This window comes from Adiantum capillus-veneris, chromosome 14 (assembly GCF_014529385.1).
Source record: "Adiantum capillus-veneris isolate H3 chromosome 14, ASM1452938v2, whole genome shotgun sequence".
NCBI lineage: Eukaryota > Viridiplantae > Streptophyta > Polypodiopsida > Polypodiales > Pteridaceae > Adiantum > Adiantum capillus-veneris.
The window spans coordinates 69,312,358-69,335,848 of NC_140944.1; the positions used below are offsets into that span (position 1 = coordinate 69,312,358).

At 43.9% G+C, this 23,491-nt stretch overlaps 1 protein-coding gene and 1 pseudogene across 1 annotated transcript in view; one reads left to right on the plus strand and one right to left on the minus strand.

Annotated features, from left to right (window-relative positions):
- Positions 1–2,225: 2,225 nt before the first annotated feature.
- Positions 2,226–4,922, minus strand: LOC147442576 (uncharacterized; annotated as a pseudogene).
- A 1,730-nt stretch (positions 4,923–6,652) lies between these two features.
- LOC147442577 (uncharacterized) overlaps positions 6,653–23,491 on the plus strand; it is a 35,397-nt gene continuing 18,558 nt past the window's right edge. The window contains exon 1 of the mRNA XM_086528718.1: positions 6,653–6,793. Coding sequence (XP_086384844.1) covers positions 6,729–6,793 — 65 coding nt within the window. The 5' untranslated portion in view covers positions 6,653–6,728. The remainder of the gene's footprint in view (positions 6,794–23,491) is intronic.

Sequence of the window (23,491 nt, forward strand, 5' to 3'; positions counted from 1 at the left end):
TTCGTCTCGCGTGGAATGCTTGGCGTTGTCGTGTAGCTCTCACCGAGCCTAGCACGATGGTGTTGCCGGATCTCCAATGTGATGAATGAGCGGGGAGTTCCGTCAAGAAGAAGCTCACATTCTCTCTCTTTCTCTCACACACACAGTCGACGGCATCTTAAAACTTGATTATGATAAGAGTTCTCTTTACAAAATGACCTAGGTACCTTATATACTAAGGCTACCATCGGTTAAACCTAAATTAGAGTTCAAGGGGTAAAATGGTTTTGTATGTACAATCTAGAAGTGCCATTGCACCCCGGCTTCTACAACTAGACTAACTACTCATTACAAATGATGTTTTTTAACCATAATTCGTAGCAGTTCATAACTCTCAGAAGATAAGGCTTTGTTGAGTTATGTCGTGTTGTTGACCCACGGGTCAACACACACACACATGCACTCACGGAGAGAGGGCTTTGCCATTAGAGAGAGAGAGAGAGAGAGAGAGAGAGAGAGAGAGAGAGAGAGAGAGAGAGAGAAGCATGCGTCTAAGCGGTCAGATGGCCTTTCCACAGGGAGTATTGCCACGTGTTTGAAAGGGGAGAGAGAGAAAGGACGCCAAATTCACTCCAAAGCATCGTATCTTCACGGATTCCACTTAATTTCTACTTTTTTTAAATCGTGGGCACATATTGGCTTAAAAAATAATAATTATGTACATAAGGAGAGCTACTAGTAAAGAAACTCTAAGAGCTAAAGGAAAAAGTGGAAATGATACACACTTTTTGTGATTCTCACATTCGCTACCTTTCTTATGCAAGAGTGAAGTGTCTTTTTGACTTCTCAAATTTTTGAGTGTTTCCATTTTCCATATGAGCGGACCTAACTCTCTTAAGGTTCTATATACCTTCACTTGTAGGGTAAAGGGGCCATCTTAGGGCCACCTAAGGGAGAGGGTGGTTTAGGGGTCCAAAATTTTGCAATTTTGGGCATTTAGAGTATTGATCTGGAGTGGCATGTGTCCCTGCACATGAGGAGATAAGGAGAAAGTGATTTACCCTAAGGGAGCTGGGGTAATTATCAAATACAATATTTCCTTTGTAACAAAAATGGCAGCAAAAAGAAAGACTGAGGATGCCGTGCACTTGTCCTTGGTCAGTGCAATCTTGGGGTGGCAGTTACTCTTTGCAAGGATGACAAGGCACCATGCATGTGCCTATCTGGCATGTTTAAAGAGCCACTCACATTCAAACATGTGTCTTAACCCTATCTAACTCTAAGCCAATCACGCTCCTAATAAACAGGGCTACTCCAATTTCGATGCTGTGCTTGAGCTCACACTCACACAGTCAAATTAGTGTCCCTAGGGCATTATATGCGTGCATGCGAGCTCATAGGCCTCTACGCTACTTCGCATGCGAGGTCATAGGCCTCTGCACTTCCTCGCAAGGCCTTGAAAGGCTGCACCGCCCATGGTGACCTTCCTCGCAGGGCCTTGAAAGGCTGCATCACGCATGATTTTCCTGCATGAGAGGCCAGAGACGCATGAAGTTCCTACATGCACTCCGCCATAGCCTCTCCCTGTCTTCTCAAAGCTTTGTGCTCACTGCTCCCCCTTTCCATCACACTTTCCATCACAATGCTTTGGTAAAACTGAGAAGTCTCCTGCTTGCAGAGTGAGCTTGTAGCTCAAAACAGGGCTCCTAAGTTGTTGTCTTTACACCCAAAAACTGCTCTTATTCACCTGTCGTTACATTAACATTCTTGAGCTTTTGAGTGTAAAGGAGGGCTCTTCATGGGTTATAGCTACGGTGACTTTGTGCAACGTTTACAGTCCTCGCATGGGGTCTCGTCACAGTCTACTTTGAGTAAATGTGAGTATCTATCTCACTCAGCAATTTCAATTTCTCATCTTCTAAATGTAAATGCAATGTTAGGCTTGTTAAGCTTTTTCCATAAGAGTATTGTTATAGCATAAGGCATGAAATAGAAACATACATCATTTGGATACATCAAGTCGGATTCATCATAGCAATTTGGATTCATCATTTGGTAAGGGTACATAGGTAGGGCTGGCATGTGTTAAAGACAAATTGAACCAAAAACCACTAAAATAGCCTAGTAGATAAGGGGGGTTAAGAAAAGCTAATCCGGTTGAGCTAGATAGATAGGCAAAATGGTGGTGAAGAGGATATATGAGAAGGAACATAAGTGGAGACATCTACTAAGCAAAAGGTGTTAAGTCATCTCAAAACAGATTTTTGGGCTTCTCGTGTATGCCGTAACTTTTCCATTCTCTGCTTGCGTGCGAATGCATGATACATGGTGTCTACATGTAATGGTCTCAACAATAATCCATGTGAAGTACCACCCTCCCATAAGATAGAGCGCATGCGCGCTTCAAAAAATTGTTGTTGCACATTCCAAGATTTACGTGATTGCCTTTCTTGCTGTGCTTCAAGTCGCCTCTACTTTGCTGACTCTTTATCTGCTTCTGCTTGTGCTCTTTCTTCTCCTTCTCCAATCTTTTTGATTCCCTTGCCTTGGCTATCTCTTCCTTTTTTGCAGTTTTTGCTTTCATACTTTCCATGCATTGAGTGGAAGTAAGAATCAAGCTATTGGTGTAGTCGACGAAGGCCTCTCTATTCACCTATCTCACACATACATCTGTTGATGGTATCCGCAAGAGATCAATAATGTGTGAATCTGCGGGCTGCCTTTGTAGTATAGAGAAATTATGAATGGCATTTTCAGCTTCAATTTTTGTCCCTGTTGAACTTGACCTTGCAGTGTTTGTTTCGTTCATGTGACTGTTTGTACCTCTATTACCTAGAGGAGTGAAAGGACTGGATGAGGCTGGCTGTGAATCTGCAGGCTGTCTTTGTTGTTTTGAGAAATTGTGATTGGCATTTTCAGCTTCAATTTCTGCCCTGTTGAACTTGACCTTGCAGGGTTTGTTGCATTCAAGTGACTGTGTGAACCTCTATTGATTGCTAGAGGAGTGAAGAGACTGGATGATGTTGGCTGATTTACATTGACTGTATGCACATCGCAACTGGTAAGCATGATTTCATGTGGCCCGTTTTGAAAGTCGAGAACATCACCTTCTTCCATTAGCTGTGTAAATGTCATCACTTGCTCTATCTCTCCATGTTCTCTTAAAATGTTCTCATCTAGCTGAGCAGCCATGCTGTGCAAGGCAAAAATTGCCTCGTCTTCACTATTCGCATGCATTGGTGTGCATGGCACTACAGATGGATTATCATCGTCCCCAATCCAGCTGTCGAGTCTTCAATTAGGTTGATGTAAGTGCCTGGCATGCCATCAAAGCGAACGACTGCTGAATCTAACGGCCATATGCCGGTTGCACGAAAGCCGGCCTTAATATTAGCTTCCGTGAAAGAAGTTTGAATAGCTCTAGACACTATAGATGCGAGTTCTGATTTTGTTGCTTGCCTTGAAGCAGTTCACTGCTGCCAAATATCTCTCTCTTTTCGAAACTGCACTTTCAATGATTTGAATACACTCACATCTAGAGGCTAAAGCTTGTGCGAAGTGTGGGCGGGTAAAGTGATTATGTCGATTCCAGCAGCATGAGCTTTTTCCACGACATCTAGGGACACATGACTTCCATGCCCATCAAGGATAAGTAGATGCCTACAATCCTTGCCCATTGTTTGGGTTATTGCATTATCAAAATGCTCCAACCATGCTTGAAAAAGGTCCCCTGTCATCCAAGCTTTCTTTTACATTGCCATGGCTGCTTCTGACTCGCAATGATGAACATAATTCATAGTAATGCGGCTGCCCTTGAAGATATAATAGGATGGTATGGCTTGACCTGCGGCATTCACACAACACAATATCGTCATCCACTCTCGCGAATCACAGGTGATTCCATACACTGCTTTTGCTCCTTTCTTCGCTAACACCTTCATACCCTTGTCCCTAGAGCCTTGAAATCCAGTCTCGTCTGCATTCCAAATGTTGGTATGTGGGTAACAATGCTCTGTGTATAACTTCTGAAGGTTTTCGTGAAGTGTCTTTACCATCTCTGGCTTGAATCTGTTAGCTCTAGACTGATCTAATCCCTCTGACACTCTGAACACTAACTTAGGATGTCTTCTGCGGAAGCCTTCCCACCAGCTCTTCCCAGGAATACCATTTGAGAACGTGGTCTGTCTTGTCTGGCAGATTTTAGCAACCTTCAGCTTTACATCAAGTACTGACACTCCATGCCCAGACTCACACTTCAAAAATATATATTGAAGTAGAGCTTCTTCTTCTGCAATGCTCAGTTGTGTCGGTGGTCCTTTTTTCTTCTTTTGGGTTCTCCCTTCTTCCCAATTAGTAATAGCAGACCTGCTTATACCAAATTGAAGAGCACACTTGCGTAAGGAAAGGCCTTCCTCTCGGGCTTGAAGTGCTTTTGCCATGTCCTGTTCTGTCCAAGTCAAAACTGTGCGCTTTTTGATCTTTTGAGCAGTTAGCTGGTTGTCTTCTTCATTTTCAAGGGGCAAGTGACTTGATGCATCTACAAGGGCTTCTATCTGAGTAGTTGTGGATGTTTGTCTGGGGAAATGAGGCTTGGCTTGTTTCAGAAGTGGTGGCTTTTTGCTGGAAGGTAGAGGCTTGGCTTGTTTAGGAACTGGTGGCTTCTTCCTTGTAGAAGTTCTGGTTACTGAGAATAGTGGTTTTATGTGGCTGTTGCTCCCATGTACCTTTGAGGAAGTGAAACTATTGGCATAATTTTTCCTTGAAGTTTTTCCATGTTCCCTTGGGGAAGAATGATTGCTGACAATAGACTTTTGTGCTGGGGTAAATCTTACTCTCTTTTTGCACCTCTGCGGGGTGGAATTTTGTTTGGGCTGTGGCACATGTGGATTGCTGCCTTTAGTTTTGATAGGTGAAACTTCGATGGACTGTTTTCTTTTTGCCATACCTGTGAATCAAATGTCAATATCAAGGTTAGTCTTACATGATTCAGAACCAATCAGAATTTTATTCGTTGAATGGGACATTCTGAATGTAAATTTTAAGTGGCATGGAACTAAATCTAAAAGAACATGAACTGTAAAGATAAAAAATAAACCACTTACTTTAGTGAAATAGAGCTCATGTGCGGTGTAACCAAAACTGTAAATACATGAACTAGAAAGTAGAAGTAAAAAGTTACTTGAGTAAAGCAAAATCTTATGTGGGATAAAACTGAAACTGATAGCACAGAAATAAGAGAACCAAATCTGAAAGAACATGAACTCGAAAGATAAAAAATTAACAACTGACTATAGAGAAATAAATCTTATGTGCGGTGTAACCAAAACTGAAAATATATGGACTAGAAAGTAAAAGTAAAAACAAACTTTCGGGAAGTATATTATGTGGGATGGAACTTAAATTGACAGCAGAGAAATAAGAGGGTAAAAAGAGACTTACTCCAAGGTAGTTTGAAACAAAGTCAATCTGAAATGTTTTCCAAAAGCCGAGAGTATTCCTTGACTGAGAACATTCTTTTGGGAGGGGGCTTGGGTGGAGTAGTTTTGGGACTGTGGTCCTCCTTTGGTTTAAGGGATGAGGTTGGATGTTTGGGACTGTGGGCTTCCTTTGGTTTAGGAGATGAGGTTGGATGCTTGGGTGTCCCGAATGGAGCCTTTCTGTGAGGAAGTTTGCACATGAAAATTGGTACGACATGCACTTTGCCACAACAACAAACCCTTCCCCCGTTCTTGTGCAACAAGAGAGATGTACAAAGAAGACCTTCGAGTTGTGGGTGTCTGTAAATTAGACATGCCTTGCATTCGCAAGGAGCAGTTGAGGCCATACTGTTCTAATTGGCATCTCTTTCAAAAGTCGTTGGAGAAGTTGTCTGCATGCATTGAAGTGGTTTGTGATGGGAAGTAATGTCTTAAAGGTGTGTTAAGTAGAGTTCAAACTGCCGTCACAAACTTGCTAAAACTGGGATTAATGTTGTCCTGCCTCAAACTATCATAAGAGCAGAAAAGTGGGTATAACATGTTGAAGGGTGATGAAAGCTGAGGTTGTAGGGGAGTGTTTGTAAGCTGATGTTGCAGAGCTGAAGGGGTGTGTGTGTGTGTGGATTGATGTTGCTGGCTGTAACTCATCTGTCATTACAGTAAGAAAGGGTGATGGTGATGAAATTAGACCTTGTATGGGGGTGTGTGGGTTGATGTTGTAGAGCTGTAGGAGTGTGTGTGGGCTGATGTTGCTGGCTGCAATGCTATTTGTTCTTGTTTAATAGTGCAGTTATTCTATTGAGAAATTAAAGTTGCTGATGAAGGTTGTTGGTGGTGGGTCAGTATGCATAAGATCATGACGGGAGGGAAGAGAAGTTAGGGTCAGTCATCTTCATTAGTTCGTTGGATTTGAAGCAGATCGTGACCTTGTTGGAACATCATATTTCTTTTATTATGTACGCGAAAAAGGGTCCCGTAACGTCTTTATTTCCACGTTGTAAATTTTCCCTCTCAAATGGACTAATGATGGTTTACTCCTCTTCTTCTTTTGTCCCAAAAAAGTGTCCCATGAAAGGGCCCTGGTTTTTTAATGGCCCCTTTACCCTATGTTAAGGAAGATTTTTTTTTTTTGAGATTGTTATTCTTATTGTTTTAGTGGATATACAAATAATTCTTTGCATTTACAAAGGCGTTATTCTTGTTTTACTGTGTTAGGCACATATTCTCGTTTCATGTACATCGCTACCTTACTCTTTCTGCGGGAGCTCTCCCATGGCGCCCGCTGTGCCCGAACTTCAAGTAGCCATTAACGACTTCGTTCTCCAACTTCAACGCAGGCAATTCTCTTTTTCATTCTAGCTTACATGCATTGTCTTCTCACAGAGAGAGAGAGAGAGAGAGAGAGAGAGAGAGAGAGAGAGAGAGAGAGAGAGAGTCACTCATATGCAATTGCCGTTTTGAAGCTAAAGTTCGAAGCTAAAGTCAAAATGCTCACCATAGTGCAGTGTCGCTTGCACTGAGAAGTCATGGCCAGAAACTAGCATTCCACTTCAACTTCTTAGCTTTCAAAAACTGTATGGAAACCTACAGGATAGATCTGCGTGTATCATGTCATTAGAAAGAAATTGGTATTAACGTCCAAGGAGGCTGAAATTGAGCTATGGGACCAAACAAAAACATCCCTTATAGTCTGTGTTGGGTCTGCTAATGGAGCAAAATAACATTTAAAAAGGAGCAAAAAATGTTAGTTCTAAGGAAGCAACACATATTAGAAAACTGCAAATAACTGAACTGAACTTGGAAAGAGAGAGAGAGAGAGAGAGAGAGAGAGAGAGAGAGAGAGAGAGAGAGAGAGAGAGAGAGAGAGAAGAAGAAGAGAGGAGGATTTTAACTTAGTAGGAAACTATCCCAAGAGACCTCAAAGATCTATCCGACGAGAGTTGAACTCAAGACCTCTTATTCAAGAGGGAAATGGCATAACCAATCTACCACACTTGGGTGATAGAAAGGTTATACCGTTTTCCTCTTTTTATTAACACACTCACACACCCACACACACACACACACACACACACACGAGAAGGAAAGGATTTTAACGTCGTAGGAACCTATCCCAAGAGACCTCAAAGATCTATCCGACGAAAGTTGAATTTAAGACCTGGTATTCAAGAGGGAAATGGCATAACCAATCTACCACACTTGGGTGATAGAAAGGTTAGCCACAAAGAGAGAGAGAGAGAGAGAGAGAGAGAGAGAGAGAGAGAGAGAGAGAGAGAGAGAGAGAGAGAGAGAGAGAGAGAGAGAGAGAAAAGAAGAAGAAGAAGAAGAGTTGATAGGAACCGGCGGAGTTTCGCTTCCACATGCACTGGCTTGGCATCCTTTTCGGTATTTCTTTCTTATTGATGCTTCTCGAGGTACAATGTCTGAGGGTCCTCTCTCTACAAGCTCCCAAGCTTATCAGCTAAAAAAGAGGCCCTAGCTTTTCTTATAAACGTTTTACAAGAGGCCCCTGGCCCAAAAGCAAGTGCCAATGAAAAGCTCTGGCTCCCAAAAGCTCTTTGTTAGGTGCAGCGGAAGGGTTTAAGAATTTTAACTCAGATCTAGTACTTCCCTCAAACACAAGGTTACTTTACTTCACTTGAAAGAATTGAATTGAACACAATGAAGGGAGAGACAGAGAGAGAGAGAAAAGAGAGACGACATCGCATGTCGGGTCCCAACCATCCTCAAGGGCCCTGTTGCTTTTTGTTGGGAGAGCAAGTATTCGCTTAAATTACTTGCATAAATGCTGATACAATGGCTAAATGATGAATATTGAGTGCTCCATGCTGATGATCTGCAAAAATGCTAGATAATGATGTTGATGGGGCTGATATGGTGCAAAAACGTTGGCTGATTTTATGCAAAAATGCTGGCTGATCTGGTGCAAAAGCATTGGCGGATCTGATGCAAAACGCTAGGGCTGATCTGCTGATGCTAATGGTGCTGGCGATGGAAACACTGACGGATGCTGAGGGAAAACGCTAGGGTACTGCGTCCGGGGTACTGATCATCTCATGCTTCCAATGGGGACCAAGGGGTTGCTTGTATAGGTTCTTTCGCGATTTTGCCCTACCCACTTTCAATAAATGTCATGTTAAAGTCACTTATTATTAAGTGACTATTCATATACCTATATGCTTAAGTGACTATACTGTGCAAGTTAGGGTATGCAACTATGACCTACCTGATCATGCATGCCCTTCTAGAGGCTCACAAAGTGCCACGCTAGATCTTGAGTTAACTGTTACAGGCGCTGAATTGTAGCAGTAGCTTGTCCACGTGGCTCAAGTGCAATGCGCACGTGACACTCTTCCTCCAAAAGCTATCGCCCAAAGGGCTGTTTCGTAAAACGCGGAAGCATCGCTGGCTGATCTGGTGCAAAAACATTGGCGGATCTGATGCAAAATGCTAGGGCTGATCTGTTGATGCTGAAGGTAATGGTGACGGAAACGGTGAAGGATCTGAGGGAAAATACTAGGGTACTGCGTACTGATCATCTTATGCTCCCAATGGGGACGAAGGCGTTGCTTGTATAGGTTCTTTCGCGATTTGCTCCACATATTTTTAATAAATGTCATGTTAAAGTCACTCATTAATAAGTGATTGTTCATACGCCTATATGCTTAAGTGAGTATACTGTGTAAGTGAGGGTATGCAACTATGACGCATGATCATGCATGTCCTTCTAGAGGCTCACAAAGTGCCAAGCTAGATTCTGAGCTAACTGTGACCGGCGCTAAATTGTAGCAGTAGCTTGTCCACGTGGCTCAAGCGTAATGTGCATGTGACACTCTTCCTCCAAAAGCTAGCGCCCTAAGGGCTGTTTGGTAAAACGCGGAAGCATCCGTACAGTGCCACACCATCATCTCCACGATTTTCGGGTTTCCGTATAGCTGGCCTCGCTAGCAATTTTCGTTGGTTGCTTTAATTTTTAGGTTTTAAGGCTCCTTGGCCATTCTTTGATAAGTTGGGAGGGTTAGGGTTTAAACCCTAACCCACCCTCTGGTCCCCTTGACCAATCTTTTTAGTTTGTAGAGGGTTAGGTTTAGTTAACCCTAACCCTTTGAGCATGCCACGTCACATACTTGTGACATACCTCCCTCTTGAAAGAATAGTAATCCGTCCTCGATTATGCCTGCAAAATTGACAAAGGACAAAAACTAGCTCGGTAGACACTAACTCTTAAGTGCCAACGCACTAGACTGCACACATCCAACATTTGCACAAAGACGACAATCACTGAACATTCACATCATTATTGTTGTTGAGATTTCAGATGAGATTCATGATCATTGTAACTTATTTAGCTATCACATCCAGACCTCGTTGATCTTCTCATGAATGTCTTGATCTACTAAATCTCGTTAGTATCATATTCACATCACCCGTGAGGTGAATAGATAAAATGCTGAAGTCATTTCATCTTTTCGGCATGTACTCATACAATACACACATGAGAGAGCGCATGTAACAAATTCATTTTAGGAATTCCTATTTCATGTTAGAGTTATGGCATCTCTTTGGATTCGTCTAGTCGGTCCCAGTTTCTCCCAGGGACAGGTGTTAGGGAGTGAGGGCTGTTTTGTGGCTGTGACCCGGCTAGTGTGACCCGGCTAGTGTGAGATAGGTTTCTCATGTTGGGATGTGTTTAGCCATGTTTAGCTTAGGGTTTTGGCTTTGTTCCATGGCCAGCAGGCTCCTGTAGGCTTGGAATAATTTTTCCAAACCTTGCCATATTTTTTCCCATGGCCCTACTGGGCCACTGGTGCTTATTCTCCTCTTTCCCCCGTTTTTGTGTGGTGTGGTTGGTGGACAACTGTGTGACCCACATTCTTGGGAGTATATATGAGAGGGCAAGTGTGACGGGTTTTAGGGTTAGGGTTTTTGCGTTGAGGTCATAGACGCATCGGATCAATGCGTTTGTTTGGCTTGCCCCAGACTCACTTCCCCTAGAAAGGTGGTCCGTGCCAATTTTCCCGGTCAAAGCCGGAATTCTCTATGCTGTGATCAGTTCTCTTTGTGAAACCGGCCAGTAGGACGGTAGACTTTGGCTTTCACCCAAAATTCTTTACTTTAGACACACACAGAGAGCACTTTGGAAAGGGAACCTGCGACAGGAAATTAACACTTAAGCACATACGGTTCGGAAGCTAGAATGCTCCGAGCAGACGCTGACAACCTGTAGGTCCCAAAATTGGCGCCCCTTTCGGTATTTCTACAGCCCCAAAACTTGCCCGAAACCAATTCCCCTTGCTGGAACTCACTTCCATTGACATAAACCCTCTGATTTCTGCCCATAAACAGAAAATTCAGCATGCTGTATTTACTGTTTTTGCCCCTGTTTTCAGCCCTAAACAGTCCCTGAACCGTCCTCTAACAGTGGGGCACTGTTCCCAATGGTTTTGGCATCCGTATGGCTGAAAAACAGTCCAAATTCAGCGCATAACCAGCGCTGATAACGCACCTGTACGGTGAGGGTATCACCCTCACCGGTGCCTGCTTTTGGAGCAACAATTAGCTACTCCTGTTCTTGCTCAGAGAGGCTCTTGCCTCAACAAAAACGCATATAACCACACAGTTGTACATGAGTCAAATGAAGAGCCCTCTTGTGGGGCATCACATTACTGCACGTAGGGAAGAGAGAGCAGTGTGAGGTGTGCAGGACATGACTTCTTGCACTACACTGTACATGAGAGGGAAAGCTTGCATTCAATAGCTCTTAACCTGTGACAAGCTTGCAAATGAAGCCTTCCCGGCTAGAAATCGAGCGCTACCTTCTTCTGCATGAGGAAAGTGCACCAGAGAGTTGCTACTTGGCGCATTTACAGACAATTTTCCATTTCGTGCTTGCCGCTTAAAAATCTCCGGACTGGTTGCCCAGTTGACTTTGCAGCAGAGTTCTAAAATGTTCCCCTTGTCATTCCAGAGGTAATGACGCGAACAAATTTTATGGTCCAAAATAGCAGTTCCCTAGATTTTAGGGATGCTTCCGTTGGACTCCCACCGGTCATCTGACCATCTATCCCCACTAGGACTGCATCCAAAAATGCAATGTGGCCCAACTGATGGGTACTTTCCCTCGGTGACCCCACCTTGGCACTATGCCTTTATTGAGTTCACTTCCTAGTATCCCACCAACTTGCTAAGCGTGACGGGGGGACCTACATGATCTTGAATTGAGCCTAGACATCCTTTTACTATACGAGTTCCAATGTTGACCGACTTCTCGTCTGCGGGTGAAACTACTGTTCACATTGGTAATACAATGTCCGACCATTTGCAACTTCAAAAAGAGGGTCTCAAAAATTAAACAAAAATCATTGGAAAGAAACCAACAACTAAGGTTAGTAGTTGCCATGTCCTCGTGACAGTTAACAGTTGCCACGTCCTCGTGACACTTTGCTCTTCTTGCATCTGTGAACATCTACGTGGCACTAGGACATCTAAGTGACCTTCGGGTCTTCGGCTAACTTTGACTATGTTTTGCATATTTCGGCAGAGGGGCCTAAAGCCTAGAGAAACAAGGAAGAAGCAGAGGAAATCGCGAAATGTGAAGACTTTTCGAGTGGCCCAAAATGGGTAGGATTTAAATCCTAACCCCCACCCAGCTTAAAGTTCTATCGAGGGCCTAAATTAAAGAGACCCCCTCCCCCCCCCCCCCCCCCCCCCCCCCCCCCCTCTCTCCACCCCACGGGGATTGCGTAAAGGATAGATGACGTGGTAGTTGTACGGATGCTCTCTATTTGCGCTGACTGCCATGTGGCACTATTGCTAAATTGGCTTTATCTGACATAAAAATAATTCTAAATGAATTATTAAATTTATAAATGAGAGGGTTTTTCTCACTGGAGACATCCGAGTACAGAGTATTTCTAGTGCGTCATTGAAAGTAATGACGGGAGCACTGAGAACGGGAATATCTGTAAGGCCACCAAGAACGGGTACTTCTGATGCGTCACATCGGATGGGTGACAGGGAGCATCGGAAAGAAGTATTCGACCATCCCGGAACAGACATCTCTGATGCGTCATAGGATGGGTGACATAGAGCATCGTGAAGGGGATTGTACCGTAAGTTCGGTAGGAAAGGACTAGGTGATGGGTATTCTTGATGCGTCACAAGGTGGGTGACGGGTGCATCGGAAAGGGAATATCCATAGTCGAGAGGAAATCTGAACTAGAAAGAGGAATACGCGTAAAGACTCAAGCACAAGAATAAAGATGGGTTCTGAGAAGCTTTTCTTAAAAAGCGGAATATTTTAACGAGTTTTCCGGGAAGGGCAGACGCTTTCCCGCGAGGAATCTATGTTTGCATTGCATTCGTGCATGTGGTTGCATCCAGGGACGCCTGGGAAGTGTTGTGAAAGGCATTGTTTTTAACTTATAAGGTTTTATTGAGTTTTTGGGCAGGTTCAGACCAATTTTAAAATATGCTGGCCGCCCACTTAATAAGTGGGCAGCCACTTAGAAAATAAAGCAACAAAACCAGCCATCAAATTCTCTCCCTATTTCGGGTAGAGCAGCGCAAAAAAAGAAAAAAAAAACGGCCGTGATCTCTATGCGAGCAGCTATTCGTGCCGTGGCCAAGGAGCTATAAAAGCACCACATGCCCTCACTGAAAGAGGAGTTGCCAACGTCAGCAAGAGAAGACTCTGCCGCCAGATAACGCAAGAGATCATGAGACTACGAAGCACGGAAGTCGCTTTTTCCCGCAAGAGCGATAGGTATCTATTGTGGATTTGCCATACGAATTGTTGTCACGTGTTTGCGTGTGTGTTTGCAGGTACTTCATCGCGAAGGAGAAGTGAGAAGGCTTCGGCCTACGCTTGGAAATTCCGGAAACGGAATTCGGAAATTGTGTGCGGAGTCTCAACTCCGAGTACAGACGGAAAAAGGATTGAGAGCTCGTCTCTCGGATTTCCCTTACGGGAAGGAACGACCATCGAGTCAGAGATTTAGAACGGAGGGGTTTTCTCCGGTTCTTGTGCTCGTAAAAAGATTCTCCCTAATAAAGAATTCTCTTTAAGGGGGGGGGACCAGCCCATCTTCTGGTCCCCAGTACTGTGTCGATTTTCTCACTCTCTCTCTCTCTCTCTATCTATTTCTCTCTATATCCTTTGCCTTCAGTAATAAGTGATAAATTCTATTTATCTGAATGTATTTTATATTGTTATGCGCTCCCGTTTGTGACAAGCACTGCTGTACGAATTTTTGCAAATTTTGTTGGCAGCTTGTCATGTGCACATCTAACTCTATGTGCATGTGGACAAGCAAACTCCTATTTCTAGGGCTTTGGACAGCCTAGGAAGTGTTCTGACACCTTTGTGAGCTTGTACGCAGGACATGCATGCCCAGGCACTTTAGTTTAGTTGCATATCCTCTGATTGCACATGAACATAGCCAGTGTCTGCTACGTGTAGGCATTGGGGAGTGTTCTCATACAGTTGCATTAGTACTCAGCGAGTCAGCCTAGGTATTTATCTGCATGTGAATCACCTCTCATTAGTAGTTCATCATCTTCTTAATAAGTGACATTTTAGTATCATTTTTAGAAATCGTGGGTTTTTATTGGCATTGCTCGACCTAGGCTTTAATTCCCTATATTTCCCTATATAAGTGACCCTAGGGGTCACTTCTCCAGAATAAGTTAGCACCCTCGGTACTAGCACCAAGTACCCTCAATTTTCAGCCTCTCTTGCATTTTTTCACCGGATCGGCCCATCAGCACCAGTGTTTTAAGCTGCCTTTTCAGTTTTCGGCCCAAAACAGCAGATCAGCAAGCGTTTTCAGATTCAGCCCTCAGATTAGCTAGCGTTTTTCAGTTTTCAGCCCATGTGGCATGGCTGACATCGGCGATAGCAGATGAGCCCATAGCCTCATCACAATTGTAGATCCGAGCCAGAATCCCTAGCGTTTTGCATTTTCAGCCCTTAGCCTCGCAGATCCAAGCATCTGCCGCAAGATCCCATCAGCATCTCAACATCTAGGACCATTGTATCCGCTTTTGTGCAATCTAAAGAAAATACCTCTCTAGCAATAGAGAGGGGGTGTCACAAACTAGTGATGTGGCACCCTTCTGGCCACAGGACGAGGTTTCCCTTATGAAATGCACCGAAAGGCTGAAATGCTGACGTGGCAGCCCGGAAATTTGTGCCGGATTTTGCACTGGTAGTCTGTACACAGTACGGAAATTACGCTGATGACGTGGCAGTCCGTACGCTGTATGGATTTGCAAAAATTACGTTGGCTGTTTTAATTAGCAGCTTTGGGAACTTTGCTTTTGAGTTAAAATATTTTGGGGCTCTGCTTTTGGGCGTCCCTTGTACCAATAAATAAGTGGGTTGGGCCTCATTACTAAGAGCATCTGGACGCAGAGTCTGAGAGTGAGCGCCTACCGACTCTCTTGTACTTTGAACATAGATTAATAAAAAAAGAAATACCGAAAGGGGTGCCAGTCTTTGGGGCCAATACCTCTAGGCACAGAACTACGCCGGGCCGTGTCGTCTTTGTGAACTGTTTTCAAGTGAATCTCTGTTGTGTCGCGGTAGAATCTTGACTTGGGGTGTTCAAGTTTGTTAGAGTGGTATTAGAGCGCGGCCGATTTCTCTTCTTCTGGGAAATCCGATCCTTTTCATGCGACACTCATGGATTCCAACAAGAATCAATCGACTTCTTCTGCATCTGCGAATGCGGGAGGAGATCACGAAGAAGATTTTCATGATCAAACACAGGAAGAGTACGGGCCACCTCGGCCTACTCAGTACGAACTTGAAGAGATGGAACGTCGACAGCAAGTTGACGAGTGCACAAAGCAGACGATTAAAATTGCTAAGGATTCGAAATTTGCAAATTTTTTGTCTCAGCTATCCATCACAGAAGTGCACACCCAGTGGCAGAAAGCCACAGAACCACCCATTAAACCGGCAATCAAGAAACCTCCTTCTCTGAGGATGTTTACGGAGCAAGAATTACAAGAGGTGGTTCAGACACAGATTAGTCAGCTTTTGGACACAAACAACAAATCCAAAAAGCAAGAGAAAAAGCACAAGAAGGGGATTGACTTCCCGGGTTATTTGGGTCGTCAATCTTCTTTTGCATCGGTAAGAAAGCAGAAGAAGCGTGTACGATTTGAAGGACTACCCAGTTCTTCTTCTTCTTCTTACAATTCTTCTAACTCTTTTGACTCGAGCAAGGAAGACAGAAAAGGCAAAAAGCGAAGCAAAAAGCAAAGCTTCGGAAAGGGCAAGAAAAAGGCAAAGAAGCCCAGGTTTGGCCGAGTTTTTGAGAGTTCTACAGAGGAGTCATCCTCAGATAGTTCAAACTCCGATGATCACATGTTTTATGCAAAGAAGAAGCATTTTTACAGAGCCAACCAATATGACTTCCTCGAAGACAAAAGCAAGAAAGTAAAAGAATTCAAAGAAGGTGGACAGTCGATTGAATTTGAATTCTTTTCTGGATTCCGAGACGCTCCGAGGGCTTTGGCCTTCATTCAACAGTTTGAAATAGCTTTCTCTGGAGGGCATTACTCAGAGCACTCCAAGATTAGGAGGGCTACATCTTTCTTCAAGGGAAATGCTCAAACATGGTGGTCCACTCTTCTTCTGAGGAAGGAAGCTCCAGTTAAAATTCAAAAGTCTCTTTATTTGTTCTTGGCTCACTCGGGAGTACGAACGAGATATACAAACTGCTTGGAATCATCTTCGGATGACCAAGGGAGATTCTTATTGCGAGAAATTTTGGAACTCTTTTCTACCAACCTCTTCATTTAAGAAGGTCTCTTTTAAGGAACAGATTGAGCGGTTTTGCTACGGACTCCCTATAGAGATCTGAGACTACTGCATGGAACAAAAGTCTAATTCTATTCAAGAATTGATACGAAACGGGGTTTTGCGATACATTCGAGAAATTTGACTTACCCCACTGATGAGATCTTGACTTAGAGAACCCAACAGACCTCTCACAATGAAAGTAGAAAGAAAAAGAGTTTCCAAGAAAAGAAAGACAAGGATACACGACCCCGGCTTACTCTTCGAGAGAGGGCCAGTTACATCAAAGAAGGGAAGTGTTTTGGATGCGGGGAACATGGGCACGTCTCTGCGCAAAGTGCCTCAAAAAGGCACATGAAGAACAACATGAAGACAGGCCAGAGAGTTCGAGAGCAATTGAGGAACGTGGCAGAAAAGGCAAGATGAAAGCAGGACTGGTTCCAAATTGCATGGGTACTGACCCAAGCATGATTGATAAAAGTACAGAACTTTGTTGAGCTTGGGGCAAAGTGAAAGATCAAGAAGCCCTGATTTTCTTTGATGGAGGAGCCAATGCCAACTTCATTTCACCTGAATTGGCGGCGCGGCTCGAGATTACACCCGAGCGGATGGGACCACCAGTAGAGGTAGTTCTAGCAGCACCCGGATGGGACATAGCCATTACATTGGCAAACTCGGGTTGCATTGTCAGGGGTATTTGGGGCACGAGGACTTTTACATAATGCCCTTGGAAGGTTGTTACGTCCTCCTTGGAGTCCTTTGGTACCATAAGAACAACGCCATGGTCGATTATCGGGCAAAGAAAGCAACATTGACAAATGAAAAGGGCCGAAAAATTGTACTTGATGTAAAACTGAAATCCCTATTGTATCGGCTTCGGCCGTTTCCAAATTAATGAAATCCAGTCTGTTTGTTTACTCGATCTATTTGAAAGAGTTAAATGATGAACTTAGAACGAACATGTCTGAACTTGATAAAGAACACCAATATTTTCTCCACACTCATGCCGATTGCTTTTCTGAGGGCCTGCCAGGCGAGTTGCCACCATCTCGTCCTGAGGATCACACTATTGATCTGATACCATGAAGCACACCACCGAACCGGCCACCTTACCGTGTTAGCCGAGCCCAAAATAAAGAGATTATGAACCAAGTGAAAAACCTTTTGGAAAAGAGTCTTATCCAACCGAGTACTTCACCCTACTGCTCTCCGGTGTTGTTGGTTTTAAAGAAAGACGGATCTTGGAGAATGTGCATTGATTAGAGAGCTCTCAATAAAATCACCATTAAGAACAGATTTTCGATTCCAAGGATCGATGATATTCTTGACCGACTACAGGGATCCTCTTGTTTCAGTAGGATTGATTTGAAAAGTGGATATCATCAGATTAGAATCGCCCCTTTGCACATTCTGACATAGAAAGGAGTCCCTTTCTCATGGGACCCATAGAGGTGACTGCCTTTCAGACTTTGAAAGAGAAATTGACTACGAGACCAGTATTATCTTTGCCGGGTTTGCAAAAGTCATTCGAAGTATATTGTGATGCTTGTGGTCATAGTCTGGGTGCAGTCTTAATGCAAGAAGGCCATGTCATTGCCTATGAGAGCCGATTGTTTTCAAGGCCGGAATTCACAGCACAGATTTATGAGAAAGAGCTTTTGGCAGTTATTCATGCTTTTACTCAGTGGCGACATTACCTACTCGGAGCGGATTTTACAGTCTTCACTGATCATCAGAGTTTACGCTACTTCTTGTCATAGAAGCAGCTTTCGGAAAAACAGATGCAGTGGGCTAACATCTTGTCACAGTTTCACTTCCAGATTGTCCATGTACAGGGACATAAGAACTTGGGTGGTGTTAGTCTTGGCTATTTCCGCGATTCAACATAGAAGCTTCGAGGACATGATTGATCAATACGCCACAGATCCGGATTTTTCTGATGTATTCACTTGAATACAGAATAGGGAAGTAGTACCGGGATATTCCATACGGGATGGCTACTTGATGAAGAAAATGATGTTGTGCGTTACACAGCAGCTGAGGGAAAAGTTTCAAACTGAATGCCATTGTCCACCTTTTACAGGTCACCATGGCATTGACACCACCTTGAAAGGTGTGGAGCGTTACTTCTTTTGGCCGAGACTCAAGAAGGATGTGGACGACTTTGTACGCAGTTGCTTGGTATGCCATGTCATAAAATCTAATATCTAACCAACCCAAATGATTTTTTCATATTAAATTGATCATTTAATGTGGGAGAATAGACGGGAACAAGGTTTAGAATATAGACATGTGCTTAGAGATCTATCTCAGCACGGGGCCAATAGTAAAGGGGTCCAAATGAGAGATGGTCTGTCAAAGAGCAAGGCTAGCCAATGGAGCTTAAAAAGACCTTAGGGTTAGCTTCATTGAACACCTCCAAAGGTTAGTGTTAAAAAGTCCTTTGACCTTAGGTAAGCCAGGGCTGAGCTTGAGGTGGGAACCTGGCCCAAGTTTGAGGTGCTTGTCGTTCTTGATGACTAAGGTGCTTGAGGTGCTTGTCGTGCTTGCCGACTAGGGAGCTTGAGGTGCTTGTGGGAACACTACCCAAACTTGAGGTGCTTTGTGATGCTTGCTGACTAAGATGCTTGAGGGTAAGGTGTTCAAAAGTCAAATCCCATCCCTACAAGAGAGGGGGCGAGTCCTAAAGCTAGGGGAATGAGAGAGAACGCACACACCCTCACACAAGGCAAGCTTGGTACAAAGAAAGCAAATAGGATACTTGTCAAGCTGCGCCTCATGTTGCCCTCATGGTGTGCTTAAAGCCTATTGGTTGACCTCCCAGGGTCCAATGAAAAATTAGTTAATTTAAGTAATTGTTGTTGCATTTACCAAGTCTTCCCTCTCAAAGGGGAAAGGGGGACACTTGTCCCAAGACTACCCTTGTTGCTTGATATGCCTCCTGCTTGTGATTGGCTGGGCCTGAAGGGGTCCAATGAGCTTCAAGCATGAGCTACAAGGGGGGGTCGACCAAAGGGCTAGCTTGGGGGGTATACTCTCCCACACACACTCACACACTCTCATTGTGGAAAGTGCGAAGTGCAAGAGCTCCATCTCCTTCTCCAAGCTAGTAGAGAAGTTGAGAGCCTACACCCACACTCTTGGCTATGGAATGCAAATCAACCAAGAGCCATGCTTCAATGCTTAAGCTTGCCATCTTCTCCATCTTCATTACTAAGCTATTATGTATGCTAGCAAGAAGAGTGATGATAAGTGAGGAACTACTTTTTTCTCTTATGGAATGTTTCTTCTTCCTCTTTCCTATCTTCATTCCCCGCTAGCTCTCTCCACCTTCGAATGTGTTTGAGGCCTTGGGATTGAGGCTTGGGATAGTTAATTCTTTTTGCAAAGTTTATGTTATGCTCGTGATGCATGAAGCTTTCCATCTTCATTGCATCACCTAGGTCACAAGGAACACAAAGATTGTGTTGTACCAAGTCTCTCTTGATGGGAGAAACTATAATACAAATGCCTATTGGAGGGGGGACCGGCTCCACATAAATCCGGTCCTCAATTGTTGTCATGTTTTCTAAACTCTTTGTCTTGCTTTCTCTAATTTTCCTAATTACGCTACTCTCTTCAAAGTTGATAGGCCATTTTCATTACATTGGTATCAGAGCATTTGGTTTCACTTTTCTTGCTTAAGAAGAGAGGTCCTTAAGTAGCCTATTAATGGTTGATTTTGTTAATTATATTAGGGTAGCAAAAGCAACAATTTTGTGCGGGATTACCTGAAGAGATGTCTGAGTACGTCAACTCTCAACGGCCTGGCTCTATCACCGAAGTAATCTACCACACCATGGTTGCTTCGCGCATCAATTTTTAACAAGGGGCTAGACGGAATGTCAAGCCCATGGAAAACAAAGACAAAGAAAGAGTGATGCAAAGGGGAAACCCAATGCCCAAAATTCTTCCCAAGGCAATTCCTCCAACAACAGCAACAACAATCGGTTCAAGGAGAAGGGAGTTTACAAAGGTAAAAACAAACTCTCTCCTGAAGATCTTGAAGCTTTTTACAAGGACCATAAATGTTTCAAGTGTGGGAAGCAAGGACATGGCTATCGTTCTTGCCCCAAGAGAAATTCTCGCAATGAGACTCTTAGAGCTTCCACCATCGAAGCTCCAAAAGAGGATGCTCATTGCAAATGATCACCTCTCTCCTATGCTTGGGGAAAGGTAAGGGAGCATGATGCCTTCATCTTGTTTGACCTTGGCTCTACTCACAACTTCATATCAATAGAGTTGGCCACCAAGTTGGGCATTCAAGCTTTTGAGATGGGAGATACTGTAACGGCCGACACCGCTTTTAAGGGACAGATAGCTTCCGTTACTTCCTTGATTGGGAAGTTGAGGCTTCATGTCGAAAGCTATGTTGACAAAGAAGACTTTTTCATCTCTCCTCTCCAACATGAGCATGCTATCCTAGGGGCACCATGGTTCAACCGCATGGCTGCCAACATGAAGTTCCCTGAAAGGAGAATCTACTTCACCTATAGGAGAAAGAACATGTATATAGATGGTAGTGAGTTTGGTCGTACTATACCACTTGTAAATCCTCCTGCTTTTGATAAATCAATGAAGAGGTCCGTTTCTGCATACATGATTTTTGTCAAAGAGTCCCTAAAAGGTCCTAATGTTTCATCAAATGTAAATGGTAGGAATCAAGAAGAGTTAGACTCGTCTAATTTTCTAAAGGATTCCAAGATGTGTTCATCGATGCTATCCCTATGGACTTAACCTCCAAAACGAGGGGATGATGACCATCGAATTGAGCTCCTACCAGGAAGCTCACCGCCTAACAAGCCTCCTTATCGAGTTTCCCACGCTCAACAAAAGGAGATCATGAGGCAAGTACAAGAATTGGTTGACAAAGGGATGGTGAGGCCTAGCTCCTCTCCCTTTTGTTCTCCAGTCCTTTTAGTGCAAAAGAAAGATGGTGCATACTGGACTATCGAGCTGTAAGGGGCAGCGGGAGTGAATGTTGAACTTTTCTCAAGATGAGTGCTCCGAACTGTGCTCAAGGGTTCCTTTTTACTTACGGAAGGGAGAGCCTTCCGTTCCTTTAGTGAGAGAGTGCAAATGATCACAAAGTGAATGACACTGTGAATGAAGGTGCTAAGACTAAGAGAGAGAGAGAGAGAGAGAGAGAGAGAGAGAGAGAGAGAGAGAAGAAAACGACACGAGACGGTTGTCAAACCCTTCTCCAAGGGCCCCCCTCTCTATGGCGAGAGAGGTCTATGTTATTGATTGCACAAATCTGGTACAATGGTCTAGATGCAATGGACTTGCCGACGATGGGCTGAAATCTGGAAACGCTAGGGGCTGAAATCTGCAAATCTGCTAGCTGTTGAATTTTGACACTGTGTCAGCGAGGACGACGATGGCGACGACGTGAAGACGATGCGCTGAAAACACAGATGCTGAAATCTGCAGACCAAACTGAAAACGCTGGCTGATCTGACTGTGCGGTGAGGATCTGCTGCAGGTAGGTGAGATCTGTGAGGCTAGGGGCGGGATCTGCTGTGTCTAAGTGCTGAAAACTGAAAACGCTGATGCTAGGGGCTGATCTGACGTCGGGAATCTGCAAAACGTTGATGCTGATCTGCAACCAAAAACGCCAGGGGATCTGTGTAGCAAAACGCTGGTCTTGATCTACAATCTGCAAAACGCCATGGCTGGGATCTGGAAAACACTAGCTGATATGGGAAGTCCCAAACTGCCAGGCTGTCTTGTGGCTAAAAACGCTGAGTCTCCTGCCGGTTCTTGCTGAGAAGGTGCACTACCAGTTGCTGGAACTCTCCTGCCTCTTCTGCCAGAAAGTGCTAGCGCTAGGTTTTTATTTATACCTGCTTAGCAAAGTTGCCCTACCCAGTTTCCCAACAAAGTCACTTATTAATAATAAGTGAAAAATGGATAAAATAGGGAAAATGGGTTTTATGAACTGTAAAATGCTCATGATGGGTACTGACTGTCATGCTGATGATCATGCTATGTGCAACCAGAGGATATGCAACTACTCTTAAGTGCCTGGACATGCACGGCCTGCGCACAGGCTCACAAAGGTGCCATAACACTTCCTAAGCTGACTTGAACTCTGGACCTGAAGTAGCTTGTCCACATGCACATAGGGTTAGATGTGCACATGACATCCCCTCCTTTTTAAAGTGTGGTACGGGTACCGAGCTGCATGGCTTCCTTGTAGTCTGCCAACAACTCTGGGTAATCTTTGGAAAACTCTTCATCGACTCACACTGCCTCGTGGGTTCTTTGATCCTTGAACTTTAAAAAGTACTAGCTGACTTGCTTCTTTGAGCCATGGCGAAAATGTTGCAACAACACTTGCTCCGGCTCCATGACTTCAACTTCATCGATGATCTCCGGTTCTTCTTCTTCGGAAGTGTCCTTTGGAGGTGTTCTTTGAAACACTTTCAACCAAGAAACATGGAAAACGTTGTGCATTGACCATGAGTTAGGCAATTGCAATTTCATAGAAACCTCATTTATCTTTTTAATGACAGGAAATGGACATACATTCTGAAAGACAACTTAGGACACTTCTTTCCAACTTGCTTAAGATGTTGCTTCATAATCCTTAAATATACCGAATTCCCTTCCTTGATAGAAACATCCTGACGATGCTTGTTAGCTTGTCGTGAGTAAGACTCCTGAGCCTTGCTTAGCCGAAGCTTCACTCTCTCAGAAATCTTGTGCCACGACTGACTTTCAGCATTGGTATTAGGCATTTGACTGGCCCAGCGAGTCAAAAGTGACTGGAACGGACGGCCAAAAGCTGCCTCATACGGAGTTCGACCAATGGCAGAGGAATAAGAGTCATTCAAAATAGCCTGAATCAATGGGAGATAGAGCTCCCCCAATGAGACTGCTGATCATGCACATATGACCTAAAAACATCAAAAGCCAACTGATTGTAAATCTCTGTCTGACCGTCTGACTTTGGATGAAAAGCCGATGAAAAATTAAACTTAGTGCCAAAATTTTCAAAGAGTGCGTGCCAAAAATTGGACGTGAACTTAATATCCCTATCTGAAACATCGATTTTGGCAAACCATAAATTTTCCAGGCACATACTTAATCAAACATCCAAATTGCTCAAAAAATTCTGACCCATCGTGCTTGGCGATCACTCCAATGTGCACTAGGCATAGACTGAAGCCACTTGAGGCCT